Here is a 22,428-nt window from a genome sequence, read left to right on the forward strand (position 1 = left end):
ATGTTAATGCATCATCGCAAGATTCGCACGAATCATATTATGCCGACGTTGTCACATCTGTCCCAGTCGACTGCGCCTTCTGTACGGGATCGAGTGCTGCCTCCTCGCACGCGAGGGTTTTTTGCTTCCGGGTGCATCGGGTTTCCTCCCCACGCGAAGCCACACTCTCATCGGCGGAATCGTTCCAAAAAGCGCAATGTGGCAGGAACCTCCTGATAATAAAATAATCCTCGTCATTGCCTGGGTGCATTTTCCTGGGTAAATTAAGGTCATTGTTATAACGGTGACTCTACTCGTCACACTCATCTCTTGGACACGAGCGCGCTAATTGAGGCCAACCCATGTCTCAGTTGCCCAAGGGAGCACGTGCTGCGATCGACTGCCCGTTATTTACACGTTGATGAAATGTCAACGCGATGGAATCACAAAAGGCGAGGGTGGCACGCTTGACCGTGACTTTTAAATATCTATTTTTTCGTTCTGAACGAAGCGCTCAAACTCACGTCGGACAGCTACGGACGGTTAGCCCCGTGTGTAACGCCTGGGACACAGGAAGAGGTCGGTTCGATTCCGACCCTCACTCCTGTGGTTTGTTTAGTTCGCACGTCCCCCCTGTGGCCGCGTGGATTTGCCTCCGTGTCCTCCGGGTTTCCCTCCACATTTAGAGACGCGCGGCTCAGAGTAGTTGTTAGCTCGGCATCTCCACACGACGAGCCAGCTACCACGTGCGATGGCCAGGTCGCTTCTGGACGAGAGCAGTGGGCCTTTCCCGGTAAACTGACCAGTTTAGTTCAGTCTAGCTACGAGAGAAGAGCTACCCGTTTTTTACACGCTTTTATTTAACTCACTCTGTCTGTTGTTGTTGTCGCTGTTTTTGTCGTATCCTCTCAAATCTTGTAACTCAATTTTAACCCACTTCCCAATGTGCTATCGACTGCAAAGTTGGTATACTTATGTCATACTGATGACAATACTATATTCCATCATTAAAAATATAAAAAAATGTTTTAACCATCTTATTTATAAGTTATCTATCGGCTTGGCTCGAATTGTCCACGGTCAACTAGCATTGGCTGTAAATCACCGCGGTCCATTACGTTATGGGAAGCCTCGGGGCCACTTCCTGGAGTCGTGGAGTTCTGCCATTCTCTCGTACGATACATTTCATTAACGCGTGTTTAAAAAAAAGTGTTTTTAAACATTACTTATTTGTTCTTTTCTTCTTTAAACGACAACGCAATTCCCTGTCGCGTTGTTGCTCCTCCGTCCCCTCCCCGCCCCGCGTCGCCCGCCCAGTGGAGTCGCCTCGGCGCTCGCAGGCGGTTCCGCACCGTGGACTCGCGCCACCTGTCCCTCTACGCAGGTGAGAGCCGCACAGAGCACGACAAGGTCGCCCGCGTGGCCTCTCAGCAGGGGGGTGGTGCCGCGAGCGAGTCGCGCCGATGAAGGCCGCCACGGCGCACGAGGAGGAGGTGACGTGGTCGGCACCACGACCTGCGGCCCCCCGGTGGAGATTTTGACACATTTTGACACACTTTGCACCAGCTAACTCTTTTTTAGGCCGAGTGAGCCTAGGGGAGGCCCAAGACCGGTCCAGATATTCGTCACCCGTGTTGGGGACTGCGAGTGGGAAGGCGACTCGGCTGGCCGGGGATTCGTATTGCAGTGCGCTAACCACTGCACCACCGCTCCCCGTCTCACAACAGTCCCACACAAACTCTGTGGCTCTTTCGGTAAAGTCACGTAGATAGAAAAATAATGAATAAATAAATCACGACGTTTCGATCGCAACACAAGCGATCGTCTTCAGGTGACAAAATACAGCAGGCGAACTGCTGAGGCAGGGCTCTGCTCCACACTCACACACACCGTCACGCTCACACGTACACGTGTACACTCACACCTGCCGCAAAGACACACACACACACACTCCTACACACGAACAATCGCCATCACACACCTACACAGGTATTAAAAAACCCCACAATGCCACACACACGGTCACACACTCACCGTCACCCTGTCACGCACACTCACTCACCTCCGACTCTCATTCCCTCACCCCCAGCCCTCCCGTCGCATTCTACCTTCACCGCCATCATCCCCTCGCGCTGCTTAGCATATATATTGACTACATTTCCATCATGACTGACCCAAAACTCCCTGTGGATTTTATGAGCAAGTTTTTTGGGTTTATATTGTTGTGTTCACTCGCGTGTGTGTGGTGTGTGTGGTGTGTGTGGTGTGTGTGGTTTGGTGTGTGTGGTGTGTCGTGTGTGTGGTGTGTGTGGTGTGTGTGGGTGATGTGTGTGTGTGGTGTGTGTGGGGAGCGGTGGCGCAGCGGTTAGCGCCGCACTGTGCTACGAACACCAGCGGAACCGAGTTCGATTCCCGCTCACAGCCACCGACAGTGGTGGTGGTTTATCTGAACAGTGGCGAAATTGTGGACCCGTTTTTGGGCCTCCCCTAGGTCGACTCGGCCTCAAACGCGTACCTGGTGTGGTGTGTACATATCAGCTCCGAAGGCAGCCTGGTGTGGTGCTGGTCACAAGAGACCTCTCAGCCTTAACAGAGGCTCGCTGACAGCTCTTTCGCCTAAAGTGGCTTCGTATTGAGAGTCCCTCTCCTTCACCCAACGAACATTCCCCCCGTACAGCCTGAAGAGACGACACGAGCAAAGCGGTGTTAGCGAGCAGCACCGATAAAGGCCGGTGCGGTACACAAGGGGGTGGGTGGCCAGCACCACGCCCGGCCGCCTTTGTGTCCCCAGTGGGGATGTTTACACACTCATTTGAGGCTGAATCGCCCTAGGCGAGGCCCAGAACCGATTCAGATAATCGTAACTGGTGTTGACCGTGAGCGGGAATCGAACTCGGGTCACCGGTGTTCGTAGGGCAGTGCGGCGCTAACCGCTGCGCCACCGCTCCGCACCCACCCACAGGCACGGGGACATTATGACTCGCACATCGGCGCGCGAGCCGTGCCCCAAGCACTCACGGCCAGCCACTCGCGCCTCCGTGAAGCTCCATCGCGGATGATGACGATGATGATGAGAGTCGGTGTGCGGGTGGTGATGGGTGCTGATGGGTGGTGATGGGCAGAAGGGAGATGTGAATATCGCTTCACGCTTCATGGGCATCGTTTCGGTGTGGAGGGTTGTTTTTTAAAGCCCAGAACGTCAAGTGGCCAGGAACAAACAGCACCATGAGGGTTGTACTCGATGAGCGCAAGACATTTCTTGAATCGAGCGTGGTGATAATTACGAATGTTATTGTTGTAAGAGCTTTGAAAGAGGCGATGGGATGGAATTGCAAACTTGAGCAGTGCGAGAGAAGTAGAGAGAGATGTTTTGTTCACCTTCCCAACAACAACCATCTTCACCATGACAACCATCTTCACCATCACAACAACCATCTTCACCATCACAACAACCATCTTCACCATCACAACAACCATCTTCACCACCACAATAACCCCCTTGCCCGATCCCGTCATCATCATCCTGCTGCTGCTACTCCCTGCCCCGCCCCCCAGCTACGACCAGGCCTAGCACTACCCCTATCACTACCCCAACCCCTATCACTACCCCTATCACTACCCCAACCCCTATCACTACTCCAACCCCTATCACTACTCCAACCCCTATCACTACCACAACCCCTATCACTACCACAACCCCTATCACTACCCCTATCACTACCCCAACCCCTATCACTACCCCAACCCCTATCACTACCCCAACCTCTTCCACTACCCCTATCACTACCCCAACCCCTATCACTACCCCAACCCCTATCACTACCCCAACCCCTATCACTATCCCTATCACTACCCCAACCCCTATCACTACCCCAAACCTAGCACAACCCCTATCACTACCCCAACCCCTATAACTACCCCAACCCCTATCACTATCACTAACCCTATCACTACCCCAACCCCTATCACTACCCCTATCACTACCCCAACCCCTATCACTACCCGAACCTCTTCCACTACCCATATCACTACCCCAATCCCTATCACTACCCCAACCCCTATCACTATCCCTATCACTACCCCAACCCCTATCACTATCCCAACCCTTCCTCAACCACTCCCACCTGTTCTCCTGTCATTGCACCACCACTTTTAACACCAATAACAACAACAACACACACCACTCGTTATCTCAAACACCATCACCGCGTGTGCAATGTTAACATTGCTGTAAAGCGCCTTGGAACGAGGTGCTCTGCAACGACCAAACTAACAGTCAAAGACAGCACAACGGAATTACTGCAGTTTGACGTTTCCGCAGCCCTCTGCCTTAGCGAGGCAAGCGAGAGAGGCGCCTCGGCTCGACCCCCCGCCGCTGACCGCACGGGGTCTGTGTTCGACTCCCGTGCGCACAGACGAGAGGGGCCTGCACATGGACGAGACGGGTCACGTGCCCCTGACCCCGGGGGGGTTAGGGGGGCCCCCACCCCGGGGGGGGACGAGCCCCTCCCCCAAACACCCGGCCGCCATGCTGGCGTACAGCCCCCAGGACACCTTCTTCACGGGTGAGGAGGCCACGCTCATTGTCTTGAGATGCACACGTTGTACACGGGCAGTACAGAAAGTGGGTTGACAGACAGGTACAACAACAAGAAGCGGATTATTACTACTACTACTACCAGATCTCGGAATCTAAGCGTGTCATATAAACATAAACAAATTGTTTGGTGATGATGATGCTGCAACGTTGGCATTGGTGGACAAACACAGCCAACAACAACAAACTCACACTCGTCAACAACAACAACTGTGGCCTTCAAAGAACAAAATATAAAATGGGCCACGTTTCGGACAATGGGCCTTATTCAGGTGACAGAGGCCACATCAGAGAGGCCCACTCCACCTCTATTGCCTCTCCGTGTTCTGTGAATAAGGTCCATCGCCCGAAACGTCGCCTCATAGTTTTACTTTCAAGGCCACACACGCGGTGCTGCTAACGAACGAGTTCGTTGAGATTTAAGTGGGGAGTGGTGGTGCAGCGGTTAGCGCGCTGCGCTACGAACCCGGCCACCCGAGTTCGATTCCCGCTCACGGCCAACACCGGTGACGATTATCTGAACCGGTCCTGGGCCTCCCCTAGGTCGACTCAGCCTCTAATGAGGACCTATTGCGATGCGTAAACATCGACACAAGGAAGACAAAAGCGGTCGGACGTGGTGCTGGCCACCCACCACCTCGTCTACCATGCCGTCCTTCATAGGTGCTATACAGGGGATCTTTGTCTTTGTTGGGTTTTCAGCATGCCGCGTGTCAACTGGTCAATTGATCAGCAACGACAGAGACCTCTGGCAACAGGGGCGGTGGAAGGCTCAGGAGCGACGTGGGCATAGCGGTGGTACCTATCAACGACACGGGCGATATCCCAGCACAGCAATTAGCCGGGCAGCCGTGGCCCTGCACGTTGGCCTTTAAGGCAGCAGTGTTGAGGCAGGCAGAGGTTGGTGGATCTCCGCACACAGATGTTGTTGTGAAGCTCCCTTCCCGTGGGGGTCGAGAGGCACTGTCCCCTGGCTCACCCGGAGACGGCGGTGCCAGCGAGTGGACTAATCGCCATCCGTTTCCATCTGTGTGCGGGGATACAGCGTTGCCCCCTCGCGCAATGCGTAGGCTTGCTCCGGATGCTCCGGTTCCCCCCCCCCCCCCCATGTGTCTACTAAACACAACTCATCACTTGAGAACTGTTTGTCGTTGCGTTTGGTTTGTTGTCCTTCCTCCGCACCTCCGATGGATACGTACGGTGCGGACAGAAGTACAACATTCGTACAACTGGCTGAAAACATCTTAAAATAAAAAAGAAACCCTTACATGGCAGGACGCTCTTGAAAACGAGTCACATGACTCCGCGTGGCTCTCCTTGATGAACGAGTCAATTAAGCGCTGCTGGAGAGCCCATCCACCCCATCCACTCCATCCACCCCATCCACCACACCCACCCCATCGCCCCCGTGTGCGCCCTGCCCAGTGCCCCTGCTGGATGAGCGCTGGCTGGCTGGCGGGCTGCCTGGCTGTGCCTACAAGCCGACCTACACCATTCGGGGCCACCCGCTCCTGCGCTACCAGGGCCTCCAGTTCGTACGTACCTGCTGTGTACGTTCGTGCAATGATGAAGCGCCGCAGTGTTATTGACCAATGTGTTGTGATGTCTGTGTGTTGGCACGTCCCGTGCGAGTGATGTGCTGTGTTAGCATTGTACTATAATAGTGCTGTGTTGTTGTTGTGCTGTGTTAGTAGTGTGTTGTGCTGTCTGTTGCGCTGTGTCTGCTGTCGTAACGTGCTGTGTCAATGCTGTTCCATACGAGTTCTGCGTGTTGTGCTGCGTGTTGGTGCTGCCGCCAGGTGTACCTCTCCTACGTCTACCCCAACGACTTCACGCGCCTCGCGCACATGGAGAGCGAGAACGCGTGCGTCTACGAGCAGCGCGCCCTGGGTGGGGGGGCGGCCGGGGGGGGCCCCCATGGGTAACGCGCACCCCACGTGCGTGTGCGCGTCTGTGTGTGTGTGTGTACACGTGTGTGTCTGTGTGTGTGTGTACACGCGTGTGTCTGTATGTGTGGGGAGCGGTAGTGCAGTGGTTAGTACGCTGAGCTGCGAACCCGGCGACCCGGGGGGTTCGATTCCCGCTCGCGGCCAACACCTGTGACGATTATTTGAACCGGTCCCGGGCCTCCCCGAGGTCTACTCAGCCTCAAATCGAGTACCGGGTGTGGTGTGTAAACATCGCCACTAGGGAGACAAAGGCGGCCGGACGCGGTGCAGGCCACCCACCCCTTCGTGTGCCATGCCGGCCTGCATAGGTGCTCGCTAACAGCACTTGCTCTGACAGTCTGTTCAGGCTATACGGGAGATCTTTGTCTGTTGTGTGTGTGCGTGGGGAGCGGTAGTGTTGTGAATCCGGCGACCCGAGTTCGATTTCCGCTCACGGCCACCAACAACGGTGACGATTAACTGAACCGGTCCTGGGCCTCTCCCCTAGGTCGATTCGGCCTCAATTGAGTGCCCGGTGTGGTGTGTAAACTTCAGCACTGTGGGAGACAAAGGCGGCCAGGCGTGGTGCTGGCCACCTACCCAATTGTGTTCCGTGCCGGCCTTCATAGGTCGTAGGTGCTCTCTCACCGCACTTGCCCCAACAGCCTGTTAAAAGCAATGCGGGGGGGGGGGGGGGGGCGGATCTGTGTCCATGTAATTGGAGTGCGGCGCGGTGGTTAGCGACCTTGCAATCTAAACCCAGCATCCTGACTTCACTTCCCAGCCGCGTCTGACATTGGTGGCGACTCTTAGGTCCCTTCGGCCTGAAAACAGCACCTGACGCCGTGCGTAAAGCACCGCGTGTCAACACCTGCCCGCTGCTACTACCCCAGTCGTGTGCTAGGGCTGCCCTTAATAGGTGCTCGCTAACAGTCTATGAAGCACGTGAGATGGTTGCCTCTGCTGGCGATTGGGTGAGCGCTTGCGGTTGGCGGGGTAAGATAATCGACGTGGGTTTTAATCGATCGTTTCCGATCGATGCAAATTATATTTCAAGGTGGACTTGAGGCTTCCGGAACTCATGAGCGAGAACTAACGAGGCAGACTATGGAGAGGAGTTCAATAAAAAACAATCGATTATTGAATTATATTCTTGAATCGATTCTTGACCCCAAATCATGGTCAAAGGGGAAGTGGGGGGGATGTGAATCATCACATGACAGCTATGACAGTCATCATAACAACAACAGTAATTTAATATATTTGATACTTCTAGCGCACGGCTATCATCACGAAGACGAGGCGCTACGTCTCCCCCGCACAGCCCGCAGTAGTTTTCACAGAAGGGGGCGATGTGTGGGTGACTGCTGCTGCTGCGCGTGTGTGCACCATCGGCGGCACGCAACGCCCTGCTCGTTCCTAGCGACGTCACGGGGATCTTTAACGTCCACCACTGCGAGCGGAGCAGATGGCGCGCAGTGATGCGTTACGGTTAATGCATCCACACCGCGGTTATGACCGGGGCGGCCCGCCGGAGTCAAACCGCGATTCCATTCTGCCCATCCCCTGACCCTCATTTGAACCGACTCTATTATTCAAATCACTAAACGTGTCGTGAACACAACACCACCACCACCACCACCTGACACAGCCAATTAGTAAAGTTTGTCGCGTAAACAAAAAATGTGGCGAATCGCCAGGGGAAGCTGGTTGCTGTAATCACCAGCGAAACGTTGTAATCAAATTGTAAATGTTGCGTGTTTGCTCTCCACCCCACCGGTATATGCTCAAGTAGTAACTAATTGGGCACACTTTGTTTTCACGACACATCTTACTAATTGGCTGTGTCGAGTGGTGTTGGTGGCGGGTTAACAACACATTTATATTTACGCGATCTAACCAAAAAAAACTTTAATTACCAATGCCAATGCTTTCCTCTTTTCCGAACTACCCCTCCTCTCCCGCCCTACAAGGGTGGACTTTAGCCGCTACATGAAGGTGGACGCTGCCGAGGCCGGAGGGCAGGAGAACGCATCCACTCAAATGCCACGACCCCCAGGTAAACAATAACCAAACGAGAACAACGCCGCGGACATCATTCCTTCTTGTGCGTGTTGTATGTGCGGTGAACTTCTTTCGCACCGTACGTAGCCAACCCTTGCGGGGGAAGGACAACAAACTACGAAACACAAATCATTTATGAACAAGTGAGTTTTCAATATAGACGATTTAAAAGTGCATAGCTCAAGTGGCTTCTCTATAACGGAAAGAAGACCGTTCCAGACGGCCACATCGCGCGCGTCTGAACGTCTTTGTTCGAGGGCTACCCTGAGACCCGCACAATCGCGGAGTGCCAGCCGAGGGAATGGATCGCGTGAGACAGGAGGTCGGTAGCGACACAATCGGCCCGTGTGCAGAGCAGGTGGACGGACACCTTGCAGGATAACAATATCGATGATGATAACAATAATAACGCCGTTCACTTGTATACGCCGCCGCAGCGTACAAAAGTGCATCTCCCACAATCTCACTAATCGCCGAGGATCCACAGACACAAGCTGGACGGCGGCAGCAGCAGCCAGGCTGTGGCGAGCCGGCGTTATCGACGATTGCCCAAGCTCTGCGATCCCCTACGTATTGGGATAGTATCAACAAACGAATGCGGGGAGCAAACCGGGGAGCACCCGGTGACAACCCACGCGTGCGAGGGGGCAGCACTCGATCTCACACGGAAGGGACAGACGGTGCTCGTCCGCACTTTGCTATACCGCCGACTCCGAGCGAGCCAGGGCGCGGCGCACGTTCGTGCGGTGATCCACCAACCCTCGCCGCAGTGAGTGAACACAGCCCGCGTGCAGCAGCGTAGCCACCATAATCGAGAATGTGCAGGCTTTGATGGCATCAAGATTCACCATCTCTTTCACAATTAGACCTGGCGACCGCTGCTAAGATTCTGGGGCCTGCCGCTTATTGATTTTGTACAATTAGTTAATGAGCATTATCGGGATTTATGAGCGGGGGTTATGACGACGACGACGATGTCAGCGCAGAGTGGCCCATGTCCGAGAGGTACAGTGGAAGGAGTTCAACGCGTGCGGCTGATGCGTCTTGGAGCTCCTTGGTGGCATGAACTGGATTCTCGCCGTGACATCGGCGCCGAGTATAGCCGAGCCCACAGCGTGCCGTTGATGCCCAGTGTCTGACGATTACCTGCACCAGTCCTGGCCCTCCACGAGGTCAACTCGGCCTTAAACGAGTACCTTGACATCCAGAAATTTCAGGCCACCACCTGTGCTGGCGCTGCTGGATGAGGGCCTCCCCGTGCCCTGTGGGTCGCGGGGTGGGGGTTACGTGACCAGACTTGACCACAATGATCCGTGCAGGTTGGTGAAGACTGCTCTCTGGGTCCTACCACGCTGCAGCGTACAGCAACTTGCCGTGCATCCTGGGCAATCAAACCAGTGCCCAAGCTCAACCCTGTTTATCCACGCATCTCTGTCTCTCTTGCCTGTCTCTGTCTCATGTCAAGTGTCTCTCTGCATCTTTCGGTCTGTCTACATATTGTCTCCCCCTTTGTCTCGATGCCCCCTCTCTCCCCCAGTCTGCCCAGAACTTGCCCTCCATTTGAGACAGACCATGCATGTTTCATGTTATCGCAATGTATATGTTTGTCCACTGTTATTTGTATGACCGGTCCAGCTTTATAGACGATCACTCCAAGAGTTTATATCCATATTAAAATAAGCCGACGCACAACGCTACACATACCTGATAGTTGGTTATCACAAAATGTAGAAACCCCGGTGTAGCCAATAAGATCACGAGTTCAGATCCTGGTCGGAGGTCCGCTCGGCACCACCATCACCATCATAACCATCATCACCACCCCTTTGACGTCGATAAAACGAGCACCACTTTGTGGGACGTCGTGCGTGGTTGTCCTGTAACGGATGGCCTCGCCCCCACCATAGCAATGTGGAATTCCTACCGCTTGCCGTTACCCAGGAGACGCGTTGGCCGAGCGCGCCCGAGTCGCCCCCTGCTGTCCTCGGTGGGAGGCTAGCGCACGGACTCGGCAGCGTCGATGCCATTGAAGCGAGCCTCGACCCAGCTGATGAGACGCTGAATGTCGAAACCGGTCTCGAGTTTTGTTTGTTTTGTGGAGAGACGGATACATGAAGGAGTCCGATGATCGATTTTGCTATTATTATTATCAGGATCCATGACCTATCCACTGCTGGATGAAGGCCTCCCCACACCTTGTATCATGTGCGCTATCTGACCATACTTCACCACGCTGGTCAGTGTGAGTTGATGAACTGGAGGTGGTGGGAGGAAGAGAGAAAGAACCCAGGAGCAGTTCAGATATCGCTCGCCACTGATGTTGGCCGTGCCCGGCAATCAAACCTGGAACACCACTGGCTTCATTACGCAGTGCGCTAACCGCTGCGCCACCGCTCCTGTTCCCCGTCGCGAACCGCAGACGCGGAGAGACGAGCGGTCACGGGGAGGGTCACGGGGAGGGTCACGGAGGGGGTCACGGGGAGGGTCACGGGGAGGACGACAGCGGTGGCGGGGGGCGATCGTGGCTGCGACGGCCCCGCAAGTTGGGACCGCTCCGCGCGGGCCGCACAGACGGGTAGCCGAGCCCAGGAGGCACCCACGGCCGGCGCGAGGCCCTCAGAGTCGCGGCCTCCACGTGGCTGCGGGGCGCAAGGGCCGCGGGCCTCCGTCTCTCCGGGGGCGCCCGGGACGAACGGCGGCGTTGGCGGCGTCCGGCGCGACGAGGAGTCGGCGTCTGCCGGCGGAGCGACGCGGCGACCTCGCCGCGACTCGAACCCCGACCCCGAGGCGGGGGACACTCGCGGCTGGCTCCGGCGGTCCGGCCGCGACTCCCGCGAGAGCCGCTCCCTCCTCGTCCTCGAGGGCTTCGGCCCCGAGCCAAACATCTCGGCGCGTCGGGGCGACCTCGACCGAACCGGGACACGAACCGGGACTTCGCTCCTCCTCGACGGCGGTGGCGGCGGCCTCCGGGCGGGGGGAGGGGCCGCGCGCTCCCTGATCGAACCCCCGCCGCCCTCCCGCGCCCCGGCGGTGACGGCTGCCGCGAGCCGGGGCCCGGGTCCGGGACGCGGGGGGCCCGGGCCCTCGTCCGCGGGGCCCTCCGAGAGGCCGGGCCGCGGGGAGGCGGCGCTGGACTGGGGCCGCACGTTCGCCGCGCGGGGCCGCGTGGACGTGGAGCGCGCGAGGTCGGACCGCATCGACCTGCGGTGCAACGTGGCCGGCAACGCGCTGGCGCCGGCGCGCGAGGCGCTGGCGGTGGCGCGCAGATTCGTGCAGCTGCTCAACGCCCGCGGAGGCCAGCGGTGAGGAGCGGCGGTGAGGAGCGGTGAGCGGTGGTGGTGAGGAGTGGTGGTGGTGAGTGGTGGTGGTGAGGAGTGGTGGTGGTGAGTGGTGGCGGTGGTGGTGAGGAGTGGTGGTGAGGAGTGGTGGTGGTGGTGATGAGTGGTGGTGGCGGTGGTGGTGATGAGTGGTGGCGGTGGCGGTGGTGAGCGGTGGCGGTGGTGAGCGGTGGTGAGCGGTGGCGGTGGTGAGCGGTGGTGGTGGTGGTGAGGAGCAGTAGCGGTGGTGAGCGGTGGCGGTGAGGATTGATGGGTGGTGGTGAGTGGCGGTGGTAAGGAGTGGCGAGTGGGAGTAAGCGGTGGTGAGGAGTGGTGAGTTGTGGTGAGCAGCAGTCGTAGGGAATGATTGCTGGTGAGGGGCGGTACGCAGACTCGTGCTATTCACATGCAAATCAATAGACAACTGAGCTCCTCCACCTTGCATCAGAGACGCCTCATCCAGATCAAGCGTGGCCGCAGACTCGACCCCGGGTAGCGCTGATGACGGGCTACCCTCACGCACGGCAGTGGACGATGCGCACCTCCGAGTCGCTTTATCTCTTCGCTTATCAAACCGAGGAGAGCCTCGTCGAGTCTCGAGGCCGATTCCCACGAGGGGTCCCCGCTGCACGGCGAGGCACGTGTCGAGTGATTCCCGTACCCTTGGTTTCGTTTGCCAGGCGAGCACGCACGCTGCACTGCACGCCGCGCTGCGTGTCGCACCGCACGTGGCCAGACGCACGAATCCCCATCGTCACGCGCCACGACGAAGGGTCCATGGCCCACAGCGTCACCTGTGATGTCGCTCTCCTGTTAAGAGGGAACGATGCCGCTGCTCCGTGCACTCCCGATTGAGTGATTTGCCGATCACTCCTCGGCACGGTAGGGGGGGCGTGCTCTGCTGTGACCCCCACTCCCCCCGTTTCCCCGCCCCTGTCGCGTTCCGTTCTAACGCCGCCTGCGTGCATCGTCCCCGGCCCCGGGTCGCCGCGCAGCGCGCTGCGTCTGCGCCGGGCCGTGGCCGTGGAGAAGCGGCGCGACGGCGCCAGGGGCGGCCGCTACCTCCTGGAGCTGGAGGTGGAGGTCAAGGTCGGGGTCGGGGTCGAGGCCGGCTCCAGCGAGGCCCCCGTGGCGCGCCTCTCGCAGTACGTGTACGCCACGTGGGCCCAAGGTCCCCTCCGCCGTCGCGGCAGAGGCGGTCACGTCGACGGCGAGGATGACGAGGACGACGACGAGGAGGACGATGAGGAGGAGGACTACCGCGCCGACGGGCGACTCGGCGGCGGCGCGGAGGTTTACGAAGGCGCCGCCCGCGATGACGACGACGATGACGCCGCCAACGACGGCGGATACGACGAGGAGGACGAGGACGGCGTGGACACGAGCAGCGACGTGGTGCTGCCCGTGCCGGCCTCCAGGGCGAGGGCCTTCCACCTGTGCAGGCCCCAGGGCTTCTCGTGGAGGCCCAACGTGATGGTCCACTTCATTGTGCCAGGTACAGAGCGGGACACCGCGTGGCAACATCGCCCCCCCCCCCACCCATTGCGTAAATCGTGCTCAACGACGCTCTCCTGGGTAAATGAACAGAATTATAAAATAATGATGATGTTATTGTTGTTGATGATGATAAGAGGTAGGAGGCCAGAGTGAGTGCAGAGGTGGACGAATGTGGGTGTCAGGAGACACGCACGGAACGATGTGTGTGTGGGTGAACTGGTGTTGTCTTGCGGGGGAGAATGGTGGGGCGGTGTTTAGCGTATCGCGCTGCGAACTCGGCGAACTCGATTTGACTTCCCGGCGATGGCCAACATCAGCGGCGAGTGCTATCCGAACCGGTCCCTGGGCCGCTCCACACTTCCCGAGCCCGCACTAACCTGCACGGGGAAGTATGGTGATATGAAGCGAGACCCGTAACCGGCACGGCGTGGGGAGGCCTTCACCCGGCACTAAATTGATCACGTCCGATGACCACGACGACGATGACACTTTGAGCACACGGACACGGAACGATGTCGCTCGTACAAGTTGCCGTGCGGCACGTGCCCTGGCCCGCGTTTCCGTGACGCAATCCATCGACGCGTCGGTCACGTGTTTATGCTTCTTATTCATCTATCAACAAAAGGAGGTTTGCCGGGGTAGGCGAGGGGGGGATATCCGTCCTGGGGAGTGTCCCTCCGAGGGGGGAGATCCTCCCGTCCGTGCTAGTGGCGTGCGCGTGTGCTCCTCCTCCTGCGTTTGTGTGTGCCCCCCCACCCCGAGCAGTGAAGAACCAGGCCCGCTGGGTGCGCCAGATCATCTGGGACCTCGAGCAACTGTCCAGGGTGACCGGTGATCGGCGCTTCTCGCTGGTCATCGCCGACTACGACAGCAGCGACATGGACATCGAGAAAGCCCTGAGAGCGAGCTCCCTGCCCAGGTCTCCCTTCATCCTGACCCTTAACCCCCCTCATCACCGCCCCTCGTCCAGGCAGTGCCCACAATCGTCGCGAGCGCCGTTGTGGACAATGTAGTTTAAAAAAAAAAATTTAACAAAAAATAACCAAGCAATATATCCACCCCCACCTCATTCTGGTATCCGTCTCTCCACGTGAAGTATCAACGTCAGTTTCACACATCCCAGCAGCGGCGTTGGTTCAGCGCGAATCAAAACTCTTGACCGGTTTCAACGTTCAGTGCCTCATCAGCAGAGTCAGGCTTGCGTGTGGCAATGCTGCCGAACTGCCAGATAGTTCTAGGCGAGGACTCTCTCTGTGGTACAAGGGGTCCTAGTCCCTCTCTGTTAGACACGGGTCCTAACCCGACGCGAAGCTAGCTTGACGCGTCGCTTTGGCTCTGCTCGCCCGTCGGTCTCGGTCGGACGGTAACGGCCCACAGAAGTGGCTATCACAGAGCCACTTCTGAGATCTCTTCAAGTGACGCTCCGGGCCCACACCGAGGGGGGCAGCACTTTGCCACCCACCGCGTGCGGCAACCAAACTAAGTTGTTTTTGCTAAAAAAAACCCTTAAATGTCATGGAGTTCTTCTGTGCGGTCGTTGGTGACGGGGCTGAGACCTTCAACTGGGTACACTTACACCCCGGCCTGATCAGCACGGGGCTGGAACCCCGGGACTTGAACCCTGCCACGTGCTGCACAGCGGACCTCGTGTGTGCTCGCGTCCCCAGGAGGAGTCGGCGCGCTGCGCTATGAACTCGGCGACCGGCGCACCATTCCCACTTACGGCACAAGCCGGTCACGGGCCTCCCCTAGGTAGACTCAGCCTTAAATGAGTACCCTGTGCCGTGTGCATTAAACATCGGCACTGGGGATATGAAGGCGGCCGGGCGCGAGTGGCGCTGGCCACACCACCTCCTCGTCGTAGGTGGACGGCACCGGCTTCGCTCGCTAACGGCACTTGCCCCGAATGCTTGTCCCTGCTACACGGGGGATCTTTGTCTCTGTCTTTGTGTGCGTGCTCGCAGTCATCAGTACGTGAGGCTACAAGGGAACTTCGAGCGGTCGGCCGCTCTGCAGGCCGGGGCCGACCTCGTCAAGGTGAGTTCACGCGACCGGCGCTGGCCAGCAAAGTGCCCGGAGAGTTCCACCTCGCGGGGAGAAGCCGTCGAGGTGGATCGCGACGTGGGTCGGTCCGGGTGTTCGGTGTGCCGAGCGAGTACCTCCGGAATAGACTCGAGATGAACGGCTTCGATACCTCCCGCCTGCCCAGCCCCCCGCACAGACCCCCCTCCCCTCCCCCCGTTTCTAGCGACGGACAGGCAGCTACCGCAGCTATGAGCGATGATAACCACTTTGGCGTGAAGCGCACAGATTCGGCCAAAGTAGAAATGTTAATGGGCTCCCGGTTGTAGTGGCGTGCGAGCAAAATAAAATAAAAATGTAAATCTCCACCTTTGTACATTGTATACCCGCACTGACCAGTGTGGTGAAGTATGGTCAGTTGACCCCCCCCAATCCATCCCCCCCCCACCCATGATGTGCACGACGTGGGGAGGCCCTCATCATCCATCCAGCAGTGGATTGACAAGAGGGGATTGTAAGGGGGTGGGGGAATGTCTCCAGTTGTGTTGACTTCCTCGTCAGGGCCACGATGGGAAGTTGGGTGGGGGGGCAGCGGTAGACAAACTGGAGTGTCCGGTGAAGCCAAGAGGGGGCGCAATCGTCACGAGATTTCTATCTCTGACTCAACATTCACGCCACGAGATTTCTATCCCTGACTCAACATCCACGCCACGAGATTTCTATCTCTGACTCACCATCCACGCCACGAGATTTCTGTCCCTGACTCAACATCCACGCCACGAGATTTCTATCTCTGACTCACCATTCACGCCACGAGATTTCTATCTCTGACTCACCATTCACGCCACGAGATTTCTATCTCTGACTCAACATTCACGCCACGAGATTTTTATCCCTGACTCAACGTTCACGCCACGATATTTGTATCTCTGACAACGTTCACGCAACGAGATTTGTATCTGACTAGGCCCTAAAGAGTCGGCCTTCTTTAGGGCCTAGTTTCACCAGAGAATGCCAAGAGGCGAAGTTCAACATACATATGCGGGGATGTTTTGATAAAATGTTTTTTTGGGTTAGATCGCGTAAGTATAAATGTTGTGTCGTACCCCTCCACCACCCGACACAGCCAGTAAGGTTTTTCACGTAAACAACGCGCCAATTGGTTATTACTTCAGCCCACCGGTGTGTTGGAGAGGAAATCCAAAAACATTTACAATTATAGCTTCCGAGTCGTACGAGATCAGGGTCACCGTGGGCGATTTGGCCCAAGGCCTGTATAAATATCACTGGATCGCAAACCACGGCAGCAGCGATCGCTGGCGGAGACAATCCTTACGTCTCAAAATGTGATTCACTGCATCCCGCCATCGCACCCCTTCTCCTTAATGGAGTTGGCCAAACATCCCACGATGGGGCCACAGGGCTTGGACAATTGATGGCGCCCATTCTGGCTGCCTTCCTGCTTCTCTGTGGTTTATCACTCCTCTGAATCGTTCTCTTTGAACGAAAACATGCACGTAAAAAAATCCAAATAACTATCGTTGCCATCTTTTATCACTATCCTATCGCGTCCTATCCCATCTCATCCCATCCTATCTTGTCCCATCTCATCTCATCCCAACCAGTCTCGTTTTAATCCCATCTTATCCCATCCCAGCTTGTTCCGTCCCACTTAATCTTATCGCATCCTGTCCCATCCCGTCCCACGTCCTCCGTCCCACATCATCCCATCCCGTCTCCCCGTCCCGTCTCCCTGTCTCGTCTCACCGGCCCCGTCTCCCTGTCCTGTCTCACCGTCCCCGTGTGGCCGCCAGGATGCCCACAGCGTGGTGTTCCTGTGCGACCTCCACCTGCACTTCCCGTGGGGAGTGGTGGACGCAGTGAGGAGGCACTGCGTGGAGGGCCGCATGACCTTCGCCCCCATGCTCATGCGGCTCAGCTGCGGCAGCCTTCCCACGGAGCCCGACGGTGAGGGGCGGCCCCATCCACACCGAGACCCTCTGACTCTCAGAGCTGTTAACTACCTCGCCTGGTATGTAGGAGGTCGTGGGTTCGATCCCGACGCTTGCTTGGAGTTCGCGTGTTATCTGTCTTTTCCCAAGTCGCGTGGATTTTTCTCCAGGTCCTCCGGTTTTTCTCTCCACATTTAGAATCAACGTCGCGCTTTTAGAGTATTTGGCTGCTATAAATTGCCACGTGACAGCTACTTTGTTGAGCTATCATTTGTGTCCAAGTCGCTTCTGAAAATAGCTATATAGCTCAGTGGGCCTGACCTGGTGAAATAAAAAAATGGTTTAGTTCTAGTTTAGTCTTAGAGACTCTTGAAACCCTGAACCATGAAACTCTTTAGAGAACCTATGGACTGAGATTCTAAGGCATTGAGACCCAGAGACCCCAATAACCTGAGCCCCATGAACCCAGAAGACCCACAGTCCCCGAGACTCCCAAACACTCCTGGACCCCTAAAGGTCTTGACACTCACCAGATGCCTGGATCCCACAACTGAGACACCGAGTTGCTAATAAACGGAGTCCCCTGAACCCTTAGACCTGACATCTTGAGGCCTTAAGCCCCAAGATTCTGTGATCTGGACATCCAAAGACCCTGAGACCCAGAGACTCCAAGATCCATAGATTGAGAGACCCCGAGATTCCTGGACATGAATGCCTCTTTCATCCACGATCAAGGAGCCAGAATCATTTATACAGTTTGCCTCACTTGTTCCATCTCACTTGTTCCGTTTCATTCCATTGCATATGTTCAATCTCGTTCGTTGCATCTTGTATGTTCCCCCTCTCGTTTGTTCCGTCTCGTCGTATCGTCGTATCAATCTCGCCCGTTCCGTCTCCTCCGTTCCGTCTCCTCCATTCCGTCTCCTCCATTCCGTCTCCTCCGTTCTGTCCCTCTGTTCCCGTCTCAGGCTACTGGGAGGTGAACGGCTTTGGCCTTCTCGGGATCTACAAGTCGGACTTTGACCGCGTCGGGGGGATGAACACCCAGGAGTTCCGGGACCGCTGGGGCGGGGAGGACTGGGAGCTGCTGGACCGGTGAGTGGTGGACACTCCGTGGGACAGTGATGGGGGTTGTTAAAATAAAGAAATAAGTAAATATTATTTCACCTACTTTCGAAAAAAATTAAATTGGACACAAAATTAAACGTCTTGGTGCGTTACATCCTCGTACGCATGACAAATGATTAATTTGGGTTACGTCAGGTGGTGGAGGGTCTGCACGACAAAATTATTTGCGTACCCAAAAGTCTTGTTAGGATATTTGGGGGGTGGGTCTTTGTGTTTACGAGTGTGAGTGTGTACGTGTGTACGTGTGTACGTGTGTACGTGCGTACGTGCGTACGTGCGTATGTGTGTGCGTGTTTACGTGTGTACGTGTGTACGTGTGTACGTGTGTATGTGCGTACGTGCGTACGTGTGTACGTGTGTACGTGCGTACGTGCGTACGTGTGTATGTGTGTGCGTGTTTACGTGTGTACGTGTGTACGTGTGTACGTGTGTATGTGTGTACGTGCGTACGTGTGTACGTGTGTACGTGTGTACGTGCGTATGTGTGGGGAGCGCTGATGTAGTGGTTAGCGCGCTGCGCTACAAACCGGCGAGTTTCATTCCCGCTCACGGCCACCACATGAGTGACGGTTGTCTGCACCGGTCCTGAGCCTTCCCTAGGTTGACTAAGCCTCAAATAAGTACCTGATGCAGTGTGTAAACATCGCCAATGGGGAGACAAAGGCGGCCGGGCGTGGAGCTGGCCACCCATCCCCTCGTGTGCCGTGCCGGCCCTTCGTAGATGCTCGCGAAAAGCACTTGCCCCAACAGTCTGTAGAGGCTACACGGGGGAGCTTTGTCTTTGCGTGCGGCGCCGCCCTCTCCCCGCAGGGTGCTGTCCGCCGGCCTGGAGGTGGAGCGCCTGCGATTGCGCAACTTCTACCACCACCACCACTCGCACCGCGGCATGTGGCACCGCAACGGGGCCGCTCCGCACGGCCGCCACGGGGGCTGACGGCCGCGCAGGTCGCGACGTCGCGATCGCCAAATCCGGGCTCGTCGCAGTGGGGCGGGAGAGGCTCTGGCGGGAGAGGCTGGGGCGGGAGAGGCTGGGGCGGGAGAGGCTGGGGCGGGAGAGGCTGGGGCGGGAGAGGCTGGGGCGGGAGAGGCTGGGGCGGGCGAGGTTGGGGCGGGCGAGGCTGGGGCGGGAGAGGCTGGGGCGGGAGAGGCTGGGGCGGGAGAGGCTGGGGCGGGCGAGGCTGGGGCGGGAGAGGCTGGGGCGGGAGAGGCTGGGGCGGGCGAGGCTGGGGCGGGAGAGGCTCTGGCGGGAGAGGCTGGGGCGGGCGAGGCTGGGGCGGGAGAGGCTGGGGCGGGAGAGTCTGGGGCGGGAGAGGCTGGGGCGGGAGAGGCTGGGGCGGGAGAGGCTGGGGCGGGAGAGGCTGGGGCGGGAGAGGCTGGGGCGGGAGAGTCTGGGGCGGGAGAGTCTGGGGCGGGAGAGGTTGGGGCGGGAGAGGTTGGGGCGGGAGAGGCTGGGGCGGGAGAGGCTGGTGCGGGAGAGGTTGGGGCGGGAGAGGCTGGGGCGGGAGAGGTTGGGGCGGGAGAGGCTGGGGCGGGAGAGGCCGGTGCGGGAGAGTCTGGGGCGGGAGAGGCTGGTGCGGGAGAGGTTGGGGCGGGAGAGGCTGGGGCGGGAGAGGTTGGGGCGGGAGAGGGTGGGGCGGGAGAGGCCGGTGCGGGAGAGGCTGGGGCGGGAGAGGCTGGTGCGGGAGAGGTTGGGGCGGGAGAGGCCGGGGCGGGAGAGTCTGGGGCGGGAGAGGCTGGTGCGGGAGAGGTTGGGGCGGGAGAGGCTGGGGCGGGAGAGGTTGGGGCGGGAGAGGCTGGTGCGGGAGAGGCCGGTGCGGGAGAGGCCGGGGCGGGAGAGGTTGGGGCGGGAGAGGTTGGGGCGGGAGAGGCCGGTGCGGGAGAGGATGGGGCGGGAGAGGATGGGGCGGGAGAGGCTGGGGCGGGAGAGGATGGGGCGGGAGAGGCTGGGGCGGGAGAGGCTCTGGCGGGAGAGGCTCTGGCGGGAGAGGCTGGGGCGGGAGAGGCTGGGGCGGGAGAGGCTGGCACAGGGCACCACCAATTCTCCCCTTCCCCCCACCCGAAAAATGTGTGACCTGGAACCTGGGCACGCCGCTGGCCCGTGGGCCCTGGTGCAGTTGCACCGCCTACACACTCGATAGCTATGCCACTGGTTCATGGGTGTGCGTGAAAGTCGCGTATTTATGTTTGTGACGCTTATCTCAACCGCTCCTAGGCCTCCCTTAGGTCGACTCAGCTTCAAATGAGTACCTGGTGCGGTGTGTAAACATCGCCACTGGGGAGACGAAGGCGGCCGGGCGTGGTGCTGGCCACCCACCCCCTCGTGTGCCGTGCTTGCTAACAGCACTTGCCGCAAAAGTCTGTGAAGGCTATATGGGGGATCTTTGTTGCACAGGCCGTGGTGGGGGAGTGGCGGTACATTGGTTAGTGCCATGCGCTACGATCCTGACAACTTTGGTTTGATTCCCGACCACGGCAAACATCAGAGGCGAGTGATATCTTAATTCCTGGGCCTCCCCTAGGTCGACTTAAGCCTTAAATGAGTACCTGCTCTGGTGTATTAACATCAGCGCTAGGGAGACAAAGGCGGCCGGGCGTGGTGCTGGCCCACGCCCACCCCGGCACGTGCCGTGCCAGCATTAGCAGGCACTCGCAAACAAACACTTGCCCTCACAGTCTGTAAGATTATACGGGGGGGGGATCTTTGTCTCTGTGTTGATGACATTGATGATTATTACATTTCTATGATAATTAAATTTAATTACATTTAACGAGTAGAGCCTCGACGTTGGAGCCTCGTGGTGCGAGTGTGCGGCTGGGTACGTGCGGAGACACGGGCGGTGTTTGCCAGTTTCATCTCGAGCTCGAGAATGGTCAAATAGGGGCGGTCGTGGTGGGAGAGCATCTCCCGACTCCCGGCGCGCACACGCACACGCACGCATTGGCGCAATCGTCCACCTCCATGGGGAGGATTAAAGTGAACTCGAGCCCCGCTACTTTGCCGTAGATCGTGAGTGCAGCGGCGTGCAGGCTGGAGGCGGCGATCGGCTCGAACGACGCGCCAAGGGTGGCGTGCCGCTCGCTAACAACCGGACGGATGCGTGGACGCAACGACGCCACCACACGGTCGGATCTTCCCCACACACCCACCCCCCAGAGCTACCGATTGGCTTAGCGCTCTCCATGTCCACACGCACGTGGACGTGGAGCCAACGTTGCCAACCGCACCGTGTGAACGTCGAGGTAAAGCTGCCACACAACCTCGCCTTGCCAATTAGGAGGCAGGTGACGTGCGTGCAATGCATGATGGGAGTGGCGTCCTCTTGCTGTGCGTGAGCAGCACGCCTGCGGTGTTCATATCCTTGGGTTGGGAGCTGATCGAGTCCATCATTCTTCTGGGGCCGATAAAATGAGAACAGCTTTGTTGGGGGCAGTCAACCCAGTGGTTGCTCGATAGACAAAACCCGCCCGCACTGCTCATGGAGCAGGAAACACAGACGCTCTCCTCCACTCTCGTTTGAATCTATCCTTTCGATTTATTTTACACTGTTTTTCTTAAAGCCGTTAGATTTGTTACACTTGTATAAAAACGGGGTGGAGGGGTGAATAATAATACATATACTGTGAGGCGGCACCGGAACATTTTGTTTTGCTTATGAAGATGCAGGACAAACGCCATCACGGGGAACGCATTTACAGGAGAGCGTCTTCTAAACGAGAAGCCATTTACAGGCGCGATCGAGCAATGGAAGAAGAGGAGAGACAAACGCGGCCGTCACTAAACGGGCATCTCGGACGCTGCGAGGCATCGCCACCTCCCGAGGCGGAACGGATCCCGGAATCGCGCGGCGCTCCTCCCCGTAGCGGCGGCGCCTCCCCGGCAGCGGTTGCCGCGGGCGGCAAGTGACGGCGCGAGACAGAGACAGCGAGAGCCGAGAGAGCGAGAC

At 57.8% G+C, this 22,428-nt stretch overlaps 1 protein-coding gene across 1 annotated transcript in view; it reads left to right on the top strand.

Annotated features, from left to right (window-relative positions):
- Positions 1-19,475, top strand: part of LOC133350422 (beta-1,4-N-acetylgalactosaminyltransferase 3-like) — a 64,615-nt gene extending 45,140 nt beyond the window's left edge. Inside the window, exons 9-20 of the mRNA XM_061564761.1 lie at positions 1,297-1,363; positions 4,395-4,544; positions 6,002-6,111; positions 6,376-6,497; positions 8,478-8,563; positions 10,988-11,870; positions 12,881-13,380; positions 14,148-14,301; positions 15,347-15,419; positions 17,219-17,372; positions 18,325-18,451; positions 19,295-19,475. Of these exons, the coding sequence (XP_061420745.1) occupies positions 1,297-1,363; positions 4,395-4,544; positions 6,002-6,111; positions 6,376-6,497; positions 8,478-8,563; positions 10,988-11,870; positions 12,881-13,380; positions 14,148-14,301; positions 15,347-15,419; positions 17,219-17,372; positions 18,325-18,451; positions 19,295-19,418 (2,550 nt within the window). The 3' untranslated portion in view covers positions 19,419-19,475. The remainder of the gene's footprint in view (positions 1-1,296; positions 1,364-4,394; positions 4,545-6,001; positions 6,112-6,375; positions 6,498-8,477; positions 8,564-10,987; positions 11,871-12,880; positions 13,381-14,147; positions 14,302-15,346; positions 15,420-17,218; positions 17,373-18,324; positions 18,452-19,294) is intronic.
- The last annotated feature ends 2,953 nt before the right edge of the window (positions 19,476-22,428 follow it).

The sequence above is a fragment of the Lethenteron reissneri genome, chromosome 33 (genome assembly GCF_015708825.2).
Source record: "Lethenteron reissneri isolate LAM-NWPU_2019-01 chromosome 33, ASM1570882v1, whole genome shotgun sequence".
NCBI lineage: Eukaryota > Metazoa > Chordata > Hyperoartia > Petromyzontiformes > Petromyzontidae > Lethenteron > Lethenteron reissneri.